This window comes from Sminthopsis crassicaudata, chromosome 5, assembly GCF_048593235.1.
Source record: "Sminthopsis crassicaudata isolate SCR6 chromosome 5, ASM4859323v1, whole genome shotgun sequence".
Classification (NCBI taxonomy): domain Eukaryota; kingdom Metazoa; phylum Chordata; class Mammalia; order Dasyuromorphia; family Dasyuridae; genus Sminthopsis; species Sminthopsis crassicaudata.
This window is the reverse complement of record NC_133621.1, coordinates 178,506,674-178,523,834: the sequence shown is the minus strand read 5'-3', so window position 1 is coordinate 178,523,834 and position 17,161 is coordinate 178,506,674. Positions and strand designations below refer to the sequence as shown.

Genomic DNA, 17,161 nt, shown 5'->3' with positions numbered 1-17,161 from the left:
AAAATCTACCATACCTAATTTTGCTAAAATTCTATTCACTTCCTTAACTTTGTTCTTGTTTAATTTGTAGTTTGATTTATCTTGTTCCGATAAAGGAAGGTTGACATCCCTTGTTAGTATAGTTTTACTGTGTCTTCTTATGAAGACACTTTAATTTTGGATGCTCATATGTAATGGGGATAAACTGCAACCATTCCAATAAGATCAGGAGTGAAACAAGGTTGCCAACTATCACCATTACTATTCAATATTGTATTAGAAATGCTAGCTTTGGCCATAAGAGTTGAGAGAGATTAAAGGAATTAGAGTAGGTAATGAGGAAACCAAAGTATCACTCTTTGCTGATGATATGATGGTATGTTTACAGAACCCCAGAGATTCTACTAAAAAACTATTAGAAATAATTCACACTTTTAGCAAAGTTGCAGGATACAAAATAAACCCACATAAGTCATCAGCACTCTTATATATCACCAACAAAATCCAACAGTTAAAATTACAAAAGGAAATTCCATTTAAAGTAACTACCGATAGTACAAAATATTTAGGAATCTATCTGCCAAGGGAAAATCAGAAACCATATGAGCAAAACTATAAAACACTTTCCACACAAATAAAGTCTCATCTAACCAATTGGAAAAATATTAAATGCTTTTGGATAGGTTGAGCAAAAATAATAGAGATGACAATACTACCTAAACTAATCTATTTATTTTGCACTATCCCAATCAGACTCCCAAAAAACTATTTTAATGACCTAGAAAAAAATAACAACAAAGTTCATATGGAAAAATAAAAGGTCAAGAATTTCAAGGAAATTAATGAAAAAAAATCAAATGAAAGTGGCCTAGCTGTACCAGATCTAAAATTATATTATAAAGCAGCGGTTACCAAAACCATTTGGTACTGGCTAAGGAATAGATTAGTTGATCAGTGGAATAGGTTAGATTCAAAAGACAAAACAGTCAATAACTTTAATAATCTAGTGTTTGACAAACCCAAAGATCCCAGCTTTTGGGATAAGAACTCAATGCTTGACAAAAATTGCTGGATAAATTGGAAATTAGTATGGCAGACACTAGGCATTGACTCACACTTAATACCGTATGCCAAGATAAGGTCAAAATTGGTTCATGATCTAGGCATAAAGAATGGGATTATAAATAAATTGGAGGAACATAGGATAGTTTACCTCTCAGACCTGTGGAAGAGGTAGGAAAGTATTACCAAAGAAGAACTAGAGATCATTATTGATCACAAAATAGAAAATTTTGATTATATCAAATTGAAAAGTTTTTGTACAAGCAAAACTAATGCAGATAAGATTAGAAGGGAAGCAATAAACTGTGGTTCTGATAAAGGCCTCATTTCCAAAATATATAGAGAATTGACTCTAATTTATAGAAATCAAGCCATTCTCCAATTGAAATAGTCAAGTGAACAGACAATTCTCAGAAGAAGAAATCAAAACTATTTCTAGCCATATGAAAAGATGCTCCAAGTCATTATTAATCAGAGAAGTGCAAATTAAGACAACTCTGAGATACCACTTCACACCTATCCCATTGGCTAGAATGACAGGGAAAGATAATGCAGAATGTTGGAGGGGATGTGGGAAACCAGGGGCACTAATACATTGTTGGGGGAATTGTGAATACATCCAGCCATTCTGGAGAATGATTTGGAACTATGCTCAAAAAGTTATCAAACTGTGCATACCCTTTGATCCATCAGTGTTACTATTGGGATTATAGCCCAAAGAAATCTCAAAGAAGGGAAAGGGACCTGTATGTGCAAGAATGTTTGTGGCAGCCCTCTTTATAGTGGCCAGAAACTGGAAAATGAGTGGATGCCCATCAATTAGAGAATGACTTAATAAATTGTGGTATATGAATATTATGGAATATTATTGTTCTGTAAGAAATGACCAATAGGATGATTTCAGAAAGGCTTGGAGAGACTTACATGAATTGTTGCTGAATGAAATGAGCAGGACCAAGAGATCATTATATATTTCAACAACAATACTATATGATGATCAATTCTGATGGACGTGGCCATCTTCAACAATGAGATGAACCAAATCAGTTCCAATAGAGCAGTAATGAACTGAACCAAATACACCCAGTAAAAGAAGTCTGGGAGGTGACTGTGAACCACTACATAGAATTCCTAATGCCCCTATTTTTTTCCACCTGCTTTTTTGATTTCCTTCACAGGCTAATGGTACGCTATTTCAAAGTCTGATTCTTTTTGTACAGCAAAATAACTGTTTGGACATTTATACATATATTGCATTTAATTTATACTTTAACATATGTAACATGTATTGGTCAACCTGCCATCTGGGGGAGGGAGGTGGGGGAAAATTGGAACAAAAGGCTTGGCAATTGTCAGTGCTATAAAATTACCCATGCATATATATTGTAAATAAAAAACTATAATAAAAAATAAATTAAATTAAAAAAAAGAATTTGCATGCTACATCACTTGTGATTATGTTTACTACTGATAATACTTCATTTTCTTCAAAACTCTTGAGCAAAATGTAGTTATCTTCCTTATCTCTTATTTAGATCTATTTTTGTTTTTGCTTGATCTAAAATCAGGATTAATACCCCTGATTTTTTTTAATACTTCAGCTAAAGCATAATATGTTTTGCTTTATCCTTTTTAACTTTACTCTATATGTACATCTCTGCATCAAATGTGTTTTTTCTTATATTGTAGGATTCTGGCTTTTAACCCAGTTTGCTATCTGCTTCCATTTTATGGGATAGTTCATCCCATTCACATTCACAATTAAGATCATTAACTCAGTATTTCCCATTATCCTGTGTCTTTTCTCTTTCCTTTCCCACTTTCCCTCCTCACGAGTGTTTTGTTTCTGACCATTACTTCCTTCAGTCTGGCCTTCCTTTTTTCAGCCACCCCACCCACTTCTTGTCCTATTCACTTTCTATTTTTGCCCTCCCTTGTGCTTTCCTCTTTCTTCTCCTACTACTTATAGGCTGAGAAAAATTTTCCATACTAAACTAAAGATGTATGTTAATTCCTCTTTGAGCCAAATTTAATGAAGTTATGATTCAAACAATGCTCACACCCTTTTTTCTTTCCCTCAACTATAATAGATCTTTGTGTGTATCCTCATGTGACATAATTCACTTTATTGTAAATCTCTTTTCCTCTTATCCCAGTACAATCCATTTTACACCCTTAGTTTCTTTTTATAACATTATATTAAAATCAACTTATACCTACACCCTTTACATATATTCCTTATAACTTCCCTGACAATGATATGGTATCAAGGGTTACACATACCATCTTCCCATGTAAGTTTTTTTTTTAGAAAACATAGTGGCTTTTTTCCTTCTGTTTACCTTTTTATTCTCCTCTTGAGTCTTGCATGTAGAGATCAAATTTTTCTGTTCAGCTCTGATCTTTTTCATCAAAAATGATTTTAAAATTCCCTGTTTCATTGAAGGCCCATCATTTCCTCTGAAAGATAGAGCTTATTTTACTGGGTAATGATTCTTGATTGTATTCTAAGCTCCTTTTCTTTGCAGAATACCATTCCAGATCCACTAATCCTTGAATATGATAGAAGCTGCTAGATACTGGCTCTGCAATATTTGAATTGTTTCTTTCTGATTGCCTGCAGTATTTTCTCCTCAATCTGATAATTCTTAATTTTAGCTATAATATTTCATGAAGTTTTAATTTGATGATCTCTTTCTGGAGGTAATCTGTGTATTTATTCAATGCCTACTTTATCCTCCAGTTCTAAAATATCAGGGCAGTTTTCCATGATGATTTCTTTTTTTTTTAATTATTAAAGCTTTTTATTCACAAAACATATGCATGAGTAATTTTTCAACATTGACCCTTGCAAAACTTTCTATTCAAATTTCCCCATCCCTCCCCCCGCACCTCCCCTAGATGACAAGCAGTGCCATGTTAAATATGTTAAAATATATGTTAAATCCAGTATATGTATACTATTAATACAATTATCTTGGTGAATAAGAAAAATAAGATCAAGAAGAAAAAAAAAAACCTGAGGAAAAAAAAAAACAAAATGCAAGCAAACATCAATAGAAAGAGTGAAAATGCTATGTTGTGGTCCACACTCAGTTCCCACAGTCCTCTCACTGGATGTGTATGGCTCTCTTAATCACCGAACAATTGTAACTGGTTTGAAACATCTCATTGTTGAAGAGAGGAATGTCCATAAAAATTGATCATCCTATAGTCTTGTTGTCATGTATAATGATCTCCTGGTTCTGCTCCTTTCACTCAGTGTCCCTGATATCTTGAAAGATGTTGTCAAGCTTCCTTTTTTGATCATGGGTTTCAGGTAATCCAATCATTTTAAAATTATTTCTCCTGGATCTATTTTCCAGATAAGTTTTTTTTTTTTCCCTAATGAGTTATTTTACATTTTCTTCCATTTTTTTTTTCACTTTTTGATTTTGTTTGACTGATTCTTGATGTCTTATTCAGTCATTCACTTCCATTCATCCAATTCTAATATTTGGTGAACTTTTTCTTTAGTTAGCTTTGTTGCCTCCTTTTGCATTTGTACTTTTAAAGTGGATTTTTCATCCATTTCAATAATTCTGTTTTTAAGGAGTTGTTTTTTTTCCATTTCACTAGATTTAATTTTATGAAAACTTTTTCTTCAGTATGTATATCTATATATAATCTGTGCAGTCCTTTGCTTTTCTGCTCTTCCCTGTCTTTATATAAGTTCTCTGATAAGATTTCTTTTAGCTTTTTTGCTCATTTTTAATATTTGAACTCAGCTCCTAGGAAACAGAGGATATTGTACTGAATTTTCTCTGCTGGGTGACGAGGGTTTTTCACTGAGTGCATTAGAAATGGTGGTGCTAAAGGCTTCCCCATTGTGCTAGTTGGGCTTTCTATAGTTAGATTGGGGTTTCACAGCGGGTCTGCTAGCCTTGTGAACCAGGGAAAAAGGCAACACTGCTGTATTTTGGCTGAGCCTTCTGTTAAATTCTCTGCGTTGGACCTCCCCATGCCATGCTTGTACTGGGCCATGTTCCCCTCTGTCCCCTGAGACAGATCTTTCCTGAAGTTATTTCAAGATATTGACGAGGTGCAAATTATGAGATTAGTGGTAGTGAAGAAGTGCAAGAATTGTGGCAGGAAATCCCCCTGGTAAGTGCAGATCCATTGTGAAAGAATTTGAAAACCTGAAGTCTGTATGGCAAAAGGGATTTTTATTGGTACTGAGAAGTCAGCTTTGCTAGGAGGACAAACTTCTTAGTAACAAGGTTCTGTTATATCTTCACAGTGGGCAAAAGTCCTGGCAGGTAGCTTACTAAGAAGAAAGCTTCCTTAGCAAGCATAATCCTGTTTTAGACTTCTGCTAAGATTCAGGTTTCAGAGTTGTCTTTTATTAGCCATCTGAGTTTTGGGCTTCAGTGCCCAGGCCTAGAATTCCAGTTGAAAAGAAATTACTTATCTTGGAGTTATGAGCCAGTCAGTAGGACTATCAAGTTGAGATCTCCAACTAAATGAGATCACTTAACTTGGGGATGGCATCATCGTCTGGGAAAAACTCCAAATCACCCTTCTTTTACAGATTAAAGGGGACACAGTTTCAAGGTTTACCCCCATCAATATCTTTTTTGAATGTATTTTATTGCTTTTTTCTGGCTAGATATATAAATTAATTTTGAATACACATTTCTTTATGAATCATATTGGAAAAGAAAAATCAGAACAAAAAAAAACACAAAATATTTTTAAAAAGAAGAAAAAGAAAAAAAAAAGCATGTATTAATTTACATTCAATGTTCATGGTTCTCTCTCTGAATATAGATGACATTTTCCATCCTAAGTTTATTGAGAGAAGAACCAAGTCTTCCATAATTGATCATCTCACAGTCTTGATGTTACTGTGTACAATGTATTCTTGGTTGTGCTTGGTTTGCTCAGCATTAGTTCATATAAATCTTTCTAGGCCTTTCTAAAATCAGTTTGTTCATAATTTTATAGAACAATAATATTTCATTACTTTCATATAACAAAACTTATTCAGCCATTCCCCAATCTACTTATTTTCCAATTCTTTGCCACCACAAAAAGAGATGCTATAAACATTTTTGTACATGTGGGTTTTTCCCCCTCCCTTATAATTTCCTTAGAATACAGACCCAGTAGTTGCTGGATCAATGAGTATGTAAGTTTTATACCCCTTTGGCTATAGTTCCAAACTGCTTTCCAGATAGTTGGATTACTACAACAACACTAACATCATGCATTAGTGATTCTGTTTTTTCATACCTCCTCCAACATTATCATTATCTTTTTCTATTATCTCAGCCAGTCCAAGATACCTTAAGCTGGAAAATTTTCATGTTCTGAATATTTGGATTCTGTCAATCCAAAATCTATTCGAAGACTTGATCTAGTTTTGATTCCGGGGGAAGCTGTGTAGAGATCAGGAAAGGTCTTGCCTACTCTCCTTCATCTTGGCTTCTTTCCCTAAAAGTCAACGTGTGATAATATTTTAAAAAACCAAGTCTATAAGGATACTTAATTTGCATGTGGAGATGACTAGGTACTTGTAATGTAAAATCTAGGTGTGTAAGAAAATCGGAAGACAAAAGGAAGTTGCAGCTAAATGAAAGAATGGCTCTCTAGCAAGCTCTCCACTGGAAGGCAAATAGAGGAATCAGTAGTCTCCTTTACCATCTATTCAAAGGCAAAAAAAGGACAAAGAGTTAAGAACTACTGAGAACTTTTTAAGAAGAGCTAAGAGTACACATATTTTGATATTCAGTAACTTTAATGCAAATGTAGACACTGAAGAGTAGCAAAAAATGCAAACAAATAAGCAAAACAAAACAAGCACAAATACAAACAAAAACACTCACAAAACCATATTGGAAAATATGACTTATATTTAAGAAATTAAAGTATGAAAAGATTTACATATTCATGTGAAGTCTCATATTGTGGAAAGTCACAAGATATGGCAAATACCAAATGTTATTTAAAAAAAAAAAGAAAAAAAATTCACTTTATTTAAACTAACCAGAAACAACTAATTTTTAATGTAGAAATCATATTAAATTTAGTTAACTCTCTATATAGTCATTTAGACCATCAACTAATTGAACACAAGTCATAATCAATAGAATTAGAAACATTGAAGTTGAGAGAACTGAAAACTGCATCAGTTTCAAACTGATCTATAAGATCTTATGTTTAAGAAATGGGAAATGGAAAATGAAATAATTTTGACCTTGATTATCATCATTTCCTTGTGAAATTGAGCTGATTTAAAATAGTTGTTTGAACAAGGAAACCATAAGATCTCAGAATTGCATTGACCAAAAAGCACTTGATTTCCTTGCCAAGCAGAGAAAGAGAGAGCAGCCAAGAACAACTCTGGCTCAGAATATAAACTAATTTGTAAAACATTGGGGTAGAGGATGGCAGAACATAATAAGCATATGACCTTTTAGGACAGTGAATAGTGCTGCATATGAAAACAGGTGTTCAAAAATCTCGTCATGAGGCAAAAATGAGCCATAACCCTTCAAGAACTTTCATGAATAAAACTGAAAGGGTAAAAAATAGACAACATAAAATAAATTTCTACATTTCTACAAACATGTCTACAAAATTCTGTCTTCATAATTGACAATGATTTCATTTTTGACATTAAAACTTCAAGCACTAAAATATTACTGAAAAAAGTACAAATGGGGTTAATTTGAGGAGAATGATTGGACCAGACCAAGTACACATTAAGGAAATTATTGATCATTATATTGTAGGATTGTAATGCTGGAGAAACTGAGTCAAGATAGAGATTAGAGAGTATTTCATAATTTATTAAATGGGAGAGATTTACTAGGACCAAATGGATCAATGGTTTGGTCCCAGGGCTGAATGAAACTATCATTTCCAAGAATCCAGCAAACAATATATGTTCTCAATGACCTCCATATACATAGCTCAGACTCGAGGGGTATATTGAGGCAAGGGCAGAGTCAGGGTACTGAGAGCAGGAATGGGACCCTGACAGGGTGGAGTGAGCCTCCAGAAAGGAATGGCATAATAGGGGGAGGCACCTCAGACATGGAGAGAGGCATCTTGGTAATTCTGACATTCTGATAGCGTGGGATGGGGAGAGGCATTCTGATATCTAAAACATAAGATCTTTTTCACTTATCAAATATTCTGATAAAAAGGGAGAAGTTTTGCAGGACTGAGCTTTGAGATGATAATTATAAACTGAAGCAGAGAAACTGAGTCAGGACTGGGTCAGGATAATTAGGGAAACTGAGTCAGGACAATAAAAGAGAACTGTGGCATAACATAATATAAAGTGTCTTAGGGTGAAGAAATAAAGATAAAGGAAAAAGTCAAATTGCAGTACAAGCTTTAACAGCAAAAAAAAAAAAAAAAAACATTAGTAATTGTCAAAAATTGTAATAAATAAAGCCTTGGACTTGAACCCAGGAAATTTCATCTTAGACATTTCGTAGATGGTTAATTTAACCAGCTGGGATTGATCTTCTGGGATTTGATATTCTTCATATATAAAATAAAGATGTTGGTCATTCAGCTCAAATTCTATAATTTTATTTCAGCTCAAATTCTATAATTTTTATTGCTACATTCTAGCATTTATAACAATTAAGTGAAAATCAATTAAAACATGTAATGAGTTCAATATAATCCTCAAATAGATCTGTGATATCACTATTTCTGGAGTTCCTTCTAATGGTTCAGATTGAGACTTGTATCACTAGTCTATGTTTTTTTTTTCCAAATTTACTACAGAGGGTCCACCCTTCCTGCTTCAAGTCTTCTTCATATTTTCTCAACATCATTGGGGTAGATGAAGCACTATACCTTGTCGACATCTTTTATTCTTTTTTATTGTATTTCCTCATTTGTAATATATTGCAGTCTACCCTTTTCTATCCTACAATTTCTCCATTGCTGTATGGTATTCATTTTTTAATTCATTGCCACTTGCTATGGTCTATATCTCAGTGCCCTATAGTAACCCCAGAAAAATTTTGTTATTAAGAAGGACTTTTATTTCCATTGGAAGTTGGAGTACGTTGAAGGGATTTTTGTAGTTTTCCAAAGATATTATAGTCTATCCTTCATTCAAATCTGGGCCCAATTCATCATCTAGCTTTACTACTTATTTTAATATGTATACATACTGATAGACAAATCTAAAGGGTGCCCATGCAAATGCATCTGACTACTAAAAAAGGTCTTTATCAATCTTATCATTGTGGATCATCAAGTTAAACACATATGAATGATTATAAATCTCTTATTGGAAAGATTATTGTTCCAAGATCTGATCATTAGTACAACAATGACAAAGATAAGTAGTATGAGGACTTCACCACACAGAGAAGCTCTACTCCCAATGGATTTCATGTGCTGGATTTTCTTGGTTGTGATGGCAATCACTTTTAGTGGGCTTTAAATCTCTAATTTGTGACATCCAATGTTTAAAAATCACAGGGTCACTAAATCAGATTATTTCTACTGTTTCATTTTAAGTAATAATTTTGAAATGTGGATGAAAGATTTTTGTTAAGAGTATATAGGACAGTATATTGTTGCAATATCTTATATTCTCACTTTTGTTCATTACTTTTGAAATGGTAAAGATGTGGCTTGTTACTGAATAATCATGTGAAAAACTGCTTTTTTCCTACCTTTCTTATGGAGAATTCTTTTAATTTGTGTATAGCTGTCTCATACAAATATTATATGGATAGGTATAAGTAATTATAAATGCCTTCCCCTTTTATACCAAAAAGTAATGCAAAATGGAATAGTAGAGAGAACATTATCTTTATAGCCAGAAATACCAGGTTTTAAAGCCTGCCCCTAATATATCAGAATTATATGACTGTGGGCAAAGTGTCCTAGATGATTATTCAATTCTTTATATTTCACAGAGAATTATTAACCTATACTAGTAGAGAGAATATCCTCATTCAGGAATTTCTATAGTAATGAAATCACAGGTCTAGTCTCTATCCCACTATGCAAAAATATGATCAATAGAACTTAACTTAAAATTGGAACCAAGTTGGGAAATATAAAATATTTTATAAAATATAAAATAGCTGAACACATCGTATGAATATCATATTATTGTGATAAAAATAAAAAAAATAAGGAAATATATCACTTTTTAAAAAATGACTTGAAAGGAGATAAGCAAAGTTAGGAAAAATATGTACAATAGCTACAATATTATAAATGAGAAGAAAACTAAAACAACATTTAATGCTCAGTAGTTGACCACTCTTGGCCCATTAGAAGAGAAAAAATGAAGACAACTCCCTTCTATTTGATAGAGATGGCAGCAGAGAAAATGGGGTAGAATGTTCTCTATAGAAATACTGCCAGGTAATTTTTCATACCTAATTATTTAAAAATTCATGAGGGAATTCATAGGAGAGAGATATTAACTAAACTTGACTATGACATAAAATCAAAATTCATCAATATAACATTTGGAAGCCTAGCCAAAATTAATCAAAATAATTTATCTGTTCTACTTCGTGATACTTTTCTTCCTCAGTAAATCTTTCTTGCAACATGAAATGCCATAGGATTCTTGAAAATCTGTTTACATCAATAAAATGAAGCAAGATATTAAATTAACATTAGGAATTTAGGATTCAATAAGAATTTCATAATAAGGTACTTACTGTGTACTGTTAATAAATATTCATTTGAAAATAAACCATTTCTGAAATTACTGTAAATTATATAATTTTAATACTTAATATTATTCAGCTGAAAACTACAGATATTGTAACTCATGTTTTGTTTTGTTTTGTTTTTTCTTTCCTAGGCTGTACTATATAATGACCGTTCAGTTTTAGAGAATCATCATGCAGCTGCTGCATGGAATCTCTTCATGTCCCAGCCAGAGTATAACTTTTTAGTCAACCTTGACCATGTGGAATTTAAGCATTTCCGTTTCCTTGTCATTGAAGCAATTTTGGCCACTGACTTGAAGAAACATTTTGATTTTGTAGCCAAATTCAATGCCAAGGTAACTAGAATTGTACCAGTCTTCATTTTGTGGTCAGAATGAAAGCTGTCAGAAGAGAAGCATATGTAGTGATCAATATCTATGTGTTGTTTGTGAAAGTAAAGTCATTCAGATATATTCCAAGTAGAGAAGCTAAGAGTAATTAAAATGCTACATTATTGACCATATAAATATTATATTTGGGTCTTTGCCACATATTCCATTATGTTTTCTAATTCCATAAGAAACATTTCTGTGAAGTTTCTTTTGGCTTGCTTGTTTTAATATTTTAACCTATTTTAAATATCTATTAAAATATTTGCTGTTCAAATATGCTCAAAGACCAAATATAAACTTTGCTAGATCTAATATAAAGATCCCAAGTGTTAGCTCAAAATTTTACATAATTTATCTATTTTTCCTTCTAAAAGTTTTTAATCAAGTATAACAATTACTTTAAAATAATGTTTGGGAAATATAAAAATAATTCATTAAGTAACCATATTTGAATATTGTCATTTAAAATTTTTTCTTCTATATCCATAACTGATCAAAGAAGAAAAAGATATTTTAAGTAATCCACTTCCATTAATATCTTGTTTCACCACTTTAACAGAATATGGAAGTGACCATAGATTCTCACATGCAAAGTCTATAAGACACTAGCTTACAAACATTATTACCAAACTATAGTTTGTAAGCATAAATTTGGAGATGCACTGTATATGTGCTTTGAGACTAGTTGTATTAAATTTTGCATCTCACCATCAGAATACAATTACCAGGATTTTGTTTTTGCTTTTCCTTTATGATAGCCAAACAAAGATCCTCTAGGAAGGAGTGGAGAGAGTGCTCCCACCAATGTAATGAAGAGATCTTTAAATTTGTTGAGCCACTGAATAGTAGCAAATGCCTGATCAGCAAATAGTAAATGATTAGCAGTTGTTCAATTCTGGAATCTTGTTTGATATTGAGGCAAAACAAATTTTCTTTTTCGTTCTTATATAGGTAAATGATGATGTTGGCATAGATTGGACTAATGAAAATGATCGCTTATTGGTTTGTCAGATGTGCATAAAGTTGGCTGATATCAATGGACCTGCTAAATGTAAAGAACTTCATTTACAGTGGACAGATGGTATTGTCAATGAGTTTTATGAACAGGTAATTAGCCATAATATTGCCAGTAGCCTCTCTAATTTTTTATATATTTTTATAATACTTAATATTTAATATTAAGCTTCTATAAGCTGTGCTCTTGATTTCCCCTTTTACAGTTTCATGTCTTGTATATCAGTAGCAAAGGGAACAACCAATTATGAAGGACATCCCTTAATTCAGGTGAATTTTTATTGTGAATAATTATGGATTTAATTAAGGAAACTCTTGACATGTATGAAAGCTGGATGAAGTCATCATAATTCTATCTAAAAAACTGGTAGTTTTAAAAACTGAAGGATCTCATAATTTCTTATAAATCATTTTTCAATGTGGAAGCCATTCCAGATATCTTATAGGACAGTGTTGAGCACTTTTTACTGGCATATGTCTTCTTGTTGTATATTTTGCTTGATAATAATAATTGAGTTGGCTAACAAAATTATTCCTATTTTTATATATTTAAGCAATCTTGTTTGATTTTGACACGAGTTAAGGAAATGTCTAAAAAAATTCTTAAATTTGGCAATTTTATTTTACTGAAATAATTTTTTTTGTTTTCATATGTAACCAACAGTAAGCATATTGGTGGTTTGTACTATTCACTTTTCAATCATATTTGTCACTATAAAGATATAAAATATTACTTTAGAATTCATGTGTATTTCCCCTAGTAATTTCTCTTTTTTATTTTCATGCAAAACATATTTCCAAATTAGTCACATTACCAAAAGGAAAGAAAAAAAAGTAAGCAAAATAATACTTCAATTTTCATACAGAGTTCATCAGTCTCTAGATGAGATAATTATTTTTCATTATGACTCCCTGGGGAGTGTCTTAGATCACTGTATTGATTGTAGTAACTAATTCTTTCACAGTTGATCATCATTACTGTCACTGTACATAATTATCTTCCATTCTCACTTTACTTTGTATCAATTCATAAAAGTTTTGCTATGTTTTCTTTTTTTTTTTTAAACCAAATTCTTATGGCACAATAGTGCTCAAATCTCTCTCTCTCTCTCTCTCTCTCTCTCTCTCTCTCTCTCTCTCTCTCTCTCTCTCTCACACACACACACACACACACACACACACACATGACACAAATTGTCCAACCACTTCCCTATTAATGAACATCTCAATTTCCAAATATTTGCCATTTTTATATATACTTTTTTCCTTTTTCTTTAATCTCTTTATGATACAAATTTACTAATGATTTTTCTGAATCAAAGAATATCTACAGTTTTATAGCTTTTTGGGCATAGTTCCAAATTGTTCTGCTGAATGATTAGACCAGTTTACAACTCCACCAATGGTTCATTAATGTACAATTGTCCTTATTCCCTCCAGCATTTGTCATTTCTAGTATGTGTGAAAGTGATACTTCAAAGTTGGTTTAATTTACCTTTTTCTAGTCAGTTGTGCTTTAGAGCATTTTTCATATGATTACAGATACTTTCTTCTTCTAAGAATGGCCTATTCATATATTTTGATCATTTTATCAATTGGGGAATGGATTTTATTTTTATAAATTTGGCTCAGTTCCCTGTATATTTGAAAATATAATTTGTAACAGAGACACTTGAACTTTTAAATATTACTATATTGCTTATAGTAACTTTAAGTAAAATGTAGTTTCCCTGTTTATTTCTTTTAATTATGCCCATTTTTGCTTTTGCTTTATCTGAGGCCATGATTGCTCTCGCTGCCTTTTTTTTTTTTAACTTCATCTAAAGTATGAGAGATTTAGTTTCAATACTTTAATTCTCTATGTGTCTTTTTTTCCCCCTATCTTTCCAGTTTGATTGCTATGGCACTGAACAAATACACCAATTTAATCAGAATTGTCATTTTTGTTATATTAGCTTGGCTTAGCCATGAACATTTGATACTTTTCCAATTGTTTAGATCAGACTTTATTTCTGTGAAAAGTGTTTTGAAATTGTGTTCATATAGTTTTGTGTTTGTCTTGGTAGGTAAAATCTCCCAAATATTTTATTTTGCCTACAGTGATTTTAAAAGTAATTTATTTTTCTATCTCTTTCTGATGGGTTTTTAGTAATATGTAGAAATGCTGATGATATGTATGGGTTTATTTTCTATCATGCAACTTTGGTAAAACTATGAATTGTTTCCAATAGGGTTTTGGATAATTTTCTAGGATTCTCTCAGAATATAATTATACCATTTGCAAGAGTGATAGTTTTATTGCCACATTGCCTATTCTAATTCCTTTTTTGAGGATATTTATTGATTGATTCATATTAATTTTATAATTGTACCATTTTTGACAGTACATATGCATAGGTAATTTTTTACAACATTATCCCTTGTACTCCCTTCTGTTCCGATTTTTTCACCTTCTTCCCTCCAACACTCTCCCCTAGATGGCAGGCATTCCTATATATATTAAATATATTATAGTATATCCTAGGTAAAATATATATGTGAAGAACCGAATTTTGTTGTTGTTGTTGTTGTTGTTGCAAAGGAAGAATTGGATTCAGAAGGTAAAAATAACCTGGGGAGAAAAACAAAAAAAAAGCTAACAGTTTACACTCATTTCCCAGTGTTCCTTCTCTGGGTGTAGCTGATTCTGTCTATCACTGATCAATTGGAATTGGATTAGCTCTTCTCTTTGTTGAAGATATCCACTTCCATCAGAATACGTGCTCATACAGTATCATTGTTGAAGTATATAATGATCTCCTGGTTCTGCTCATTTCACTCAGCATCAGTTGATGTAAGTCTCTCCAGGCCTCTCTGTATTCATCCTACTGGTCATTTCTTACAGAACAATAATATTCCATAACATTCATATACCATAATTTACCCAACCATTCTCCAATTGATGGGCATCCGTTCATTTTCCAGTTTCTAGCCACTACAAAAAGGGCTGCCACAAACATCTTGGCACATACAGGTCCCTTTCCCTTTAGAATTTCCTTGGGATATAAGCCCAGTAGTAGCACTGTTGGATCAAAGGGTATGCACAGTTTGATAACTTTTGGGGCATAATTCCAGATTGCTCTCCAGAATGGTTGGATTCTTTCACAACTCCACCAACAATGCACCAGTGTCCCAGTTTTTCCACATCCCCTCCAACATTCATCATTATTTGTTGTTGTCATCTTAGCCAATCTGACAGGTGTGTAGTGGTATCTCAGAGTTGTCTTAATTTGCATTTCTCTGATCAGTAGTGATTTGGAACACTCTTTCATATGAGTGGAAATAGTTTCAATTTCATCATCTGAAAATTGTCTGTTCATATCCTTTGGCCATTTAACAATTGGAGAATGGCTTGATTTCTTAAAAATTAGAGTCAATTCTCTGTATATTTTGGAGATGAGGCCTTTATCAGAACCTTTAACTGTAAAAATGTTTTCCCAATTTGTTACTTCCCTTCTAATCTTGCTTGCATTAGTTTTGTTTGTATAAAAGCTTTTCAATTTGATGTAATCAAAATTTTCTATTTTGTGATCAATAATGATCTCTAGTTCTCCTTTGGTCACAAATTCCTTCCTCCTCCACAAATCTGAGAGGTAAACTATCCTATGTTCCTCTAATTTATTTATGGTCTCATTCTTTATGCCTAAATCATGGACCCATTTTGATCTTATCTTAGTATGTGGTGTTAAATGTGGGTCCATGCCTAGTTTCTGCCATACTAATTTCCAGTTTTCCCAGCAGTTTTTGCGAAATAATGAATTCTTATCCCAAAAGTTGGGATCTTTGGGTTTGTCAAACACTAGATTGCCATTTTTATTCACTATCTTGTCCTGTGAACTTAACCTATTGCACTGATCAACTAGTCTATTTCTTAGCTAATACCAAATGGTTTTGGTGACTTCTGCTTTATAATATAGTTCTAGATCAGGTACAGCTAGGCCACCTTCATTTGATTTTTTTTTTCATTACTTTCCTTGAAATTCTCGATCTTTTGTTCTTTCATATGAATTCTGTTGTTATTTTTTCTAGGTCATTAAAATAGTTTCTTGGGAGTCTGATTGATTGGTATAGCACTAAATAAATAGAGTAGTTTAGGGAGTATTGTCATCTTGATTATATTTGCTTGCCCTATACAAAAGCACTTAATGTCTTTCCAATTAATCTGACTTTATTTTTTTGGCAAGGTTTTTGTAATTTTGGTCATATAATTCCTGACTTTCCTTTGGTAGATATATTCCCAAATATTTTATACTATCGACAGTTATTTTGAATGGAATTTCTCTTTGTATCTCTTGCTGTTGGATTGTGTTGGTGATATATAAAAATGCTGAGGATTTATGTGGATTTATTCTGTATCCTGCAACTTTGCTAAAGTTCTGAATAATTTCTAATAGCTTTTTAGGAGTCTTTGGGGTTCTGTAAGTATATCATCATATCATCTGCAAAGAGTGATAGTTTAATTTCCTCATTACCTACTCTAATTCCTTGATTCTCTTTCTTGGCTCTTATTGCCGAGGCTAGCATTTCTAGTACAATATTGAATAGTAATGGTAATAGTGGGCAACCTTGTTTCATTCCTGATCTTACTGGGAAAGCTTCCAGTTTATCACCATTACATATGATATTTACTGATGGTTTTAAATATATGCTCCTTATTTTTTTAAGGAATAGTACATTTATTCCTATATTCTCCAGTGTTTTTAGTAGGAATGGATGTTGGGATTTTATCAAATGCTTTTTCTGCATCTATTGAGATGATCATATGGTTTTTGTTAATTTGGTTATTGATATGGTCGATTATTCTAATAGTTTTCCTAATATTGAACCATAAATCTCACTAGGCCATAGTGTATTATCCTGGTGATGATTTTCTGTAGTCTTTTTGCGAATATTTTATTTAAGATTTTAGCATCAATATTCATTAGGGAGATTGGTCTATAATTTTCTTTCTATGTTTTCAGCCTACCTGGTTTAGGTATC

At 32.4% G+C, this 17,161-nt stretch overlaps 1 protein-coding gene across 3 annotated transcripts in view; it reads left to right on the top strand.

Annotated features, from left to right (window-relative positions):
- PDE3A (phosphodiesterase 3A) overlaps positions 1 to 17,161 on the top strand; it is a 333,660-nt gene that overhangs the window by 298,083 nt on the left and 18,416 nt on the right. For all 3 annotated transcript variants that reach the window (XM_074268890.1, XM_074268889.1, XM_074268891.1), the window contains 2 exons: positions 10,889 to 11,092; positions 12,080 to 12,235. In XM_074268890.1, coding sequence (XP_074124991.1) covers positions 10,889 to 11,092; positions 12,080 to 12,235 — 360 coding nt within the window. The remainder of the gene's footprint in view (positions 1 to 10,888; positions 11,093 to 12,079; positions 12,236 to 17,161) is intronic.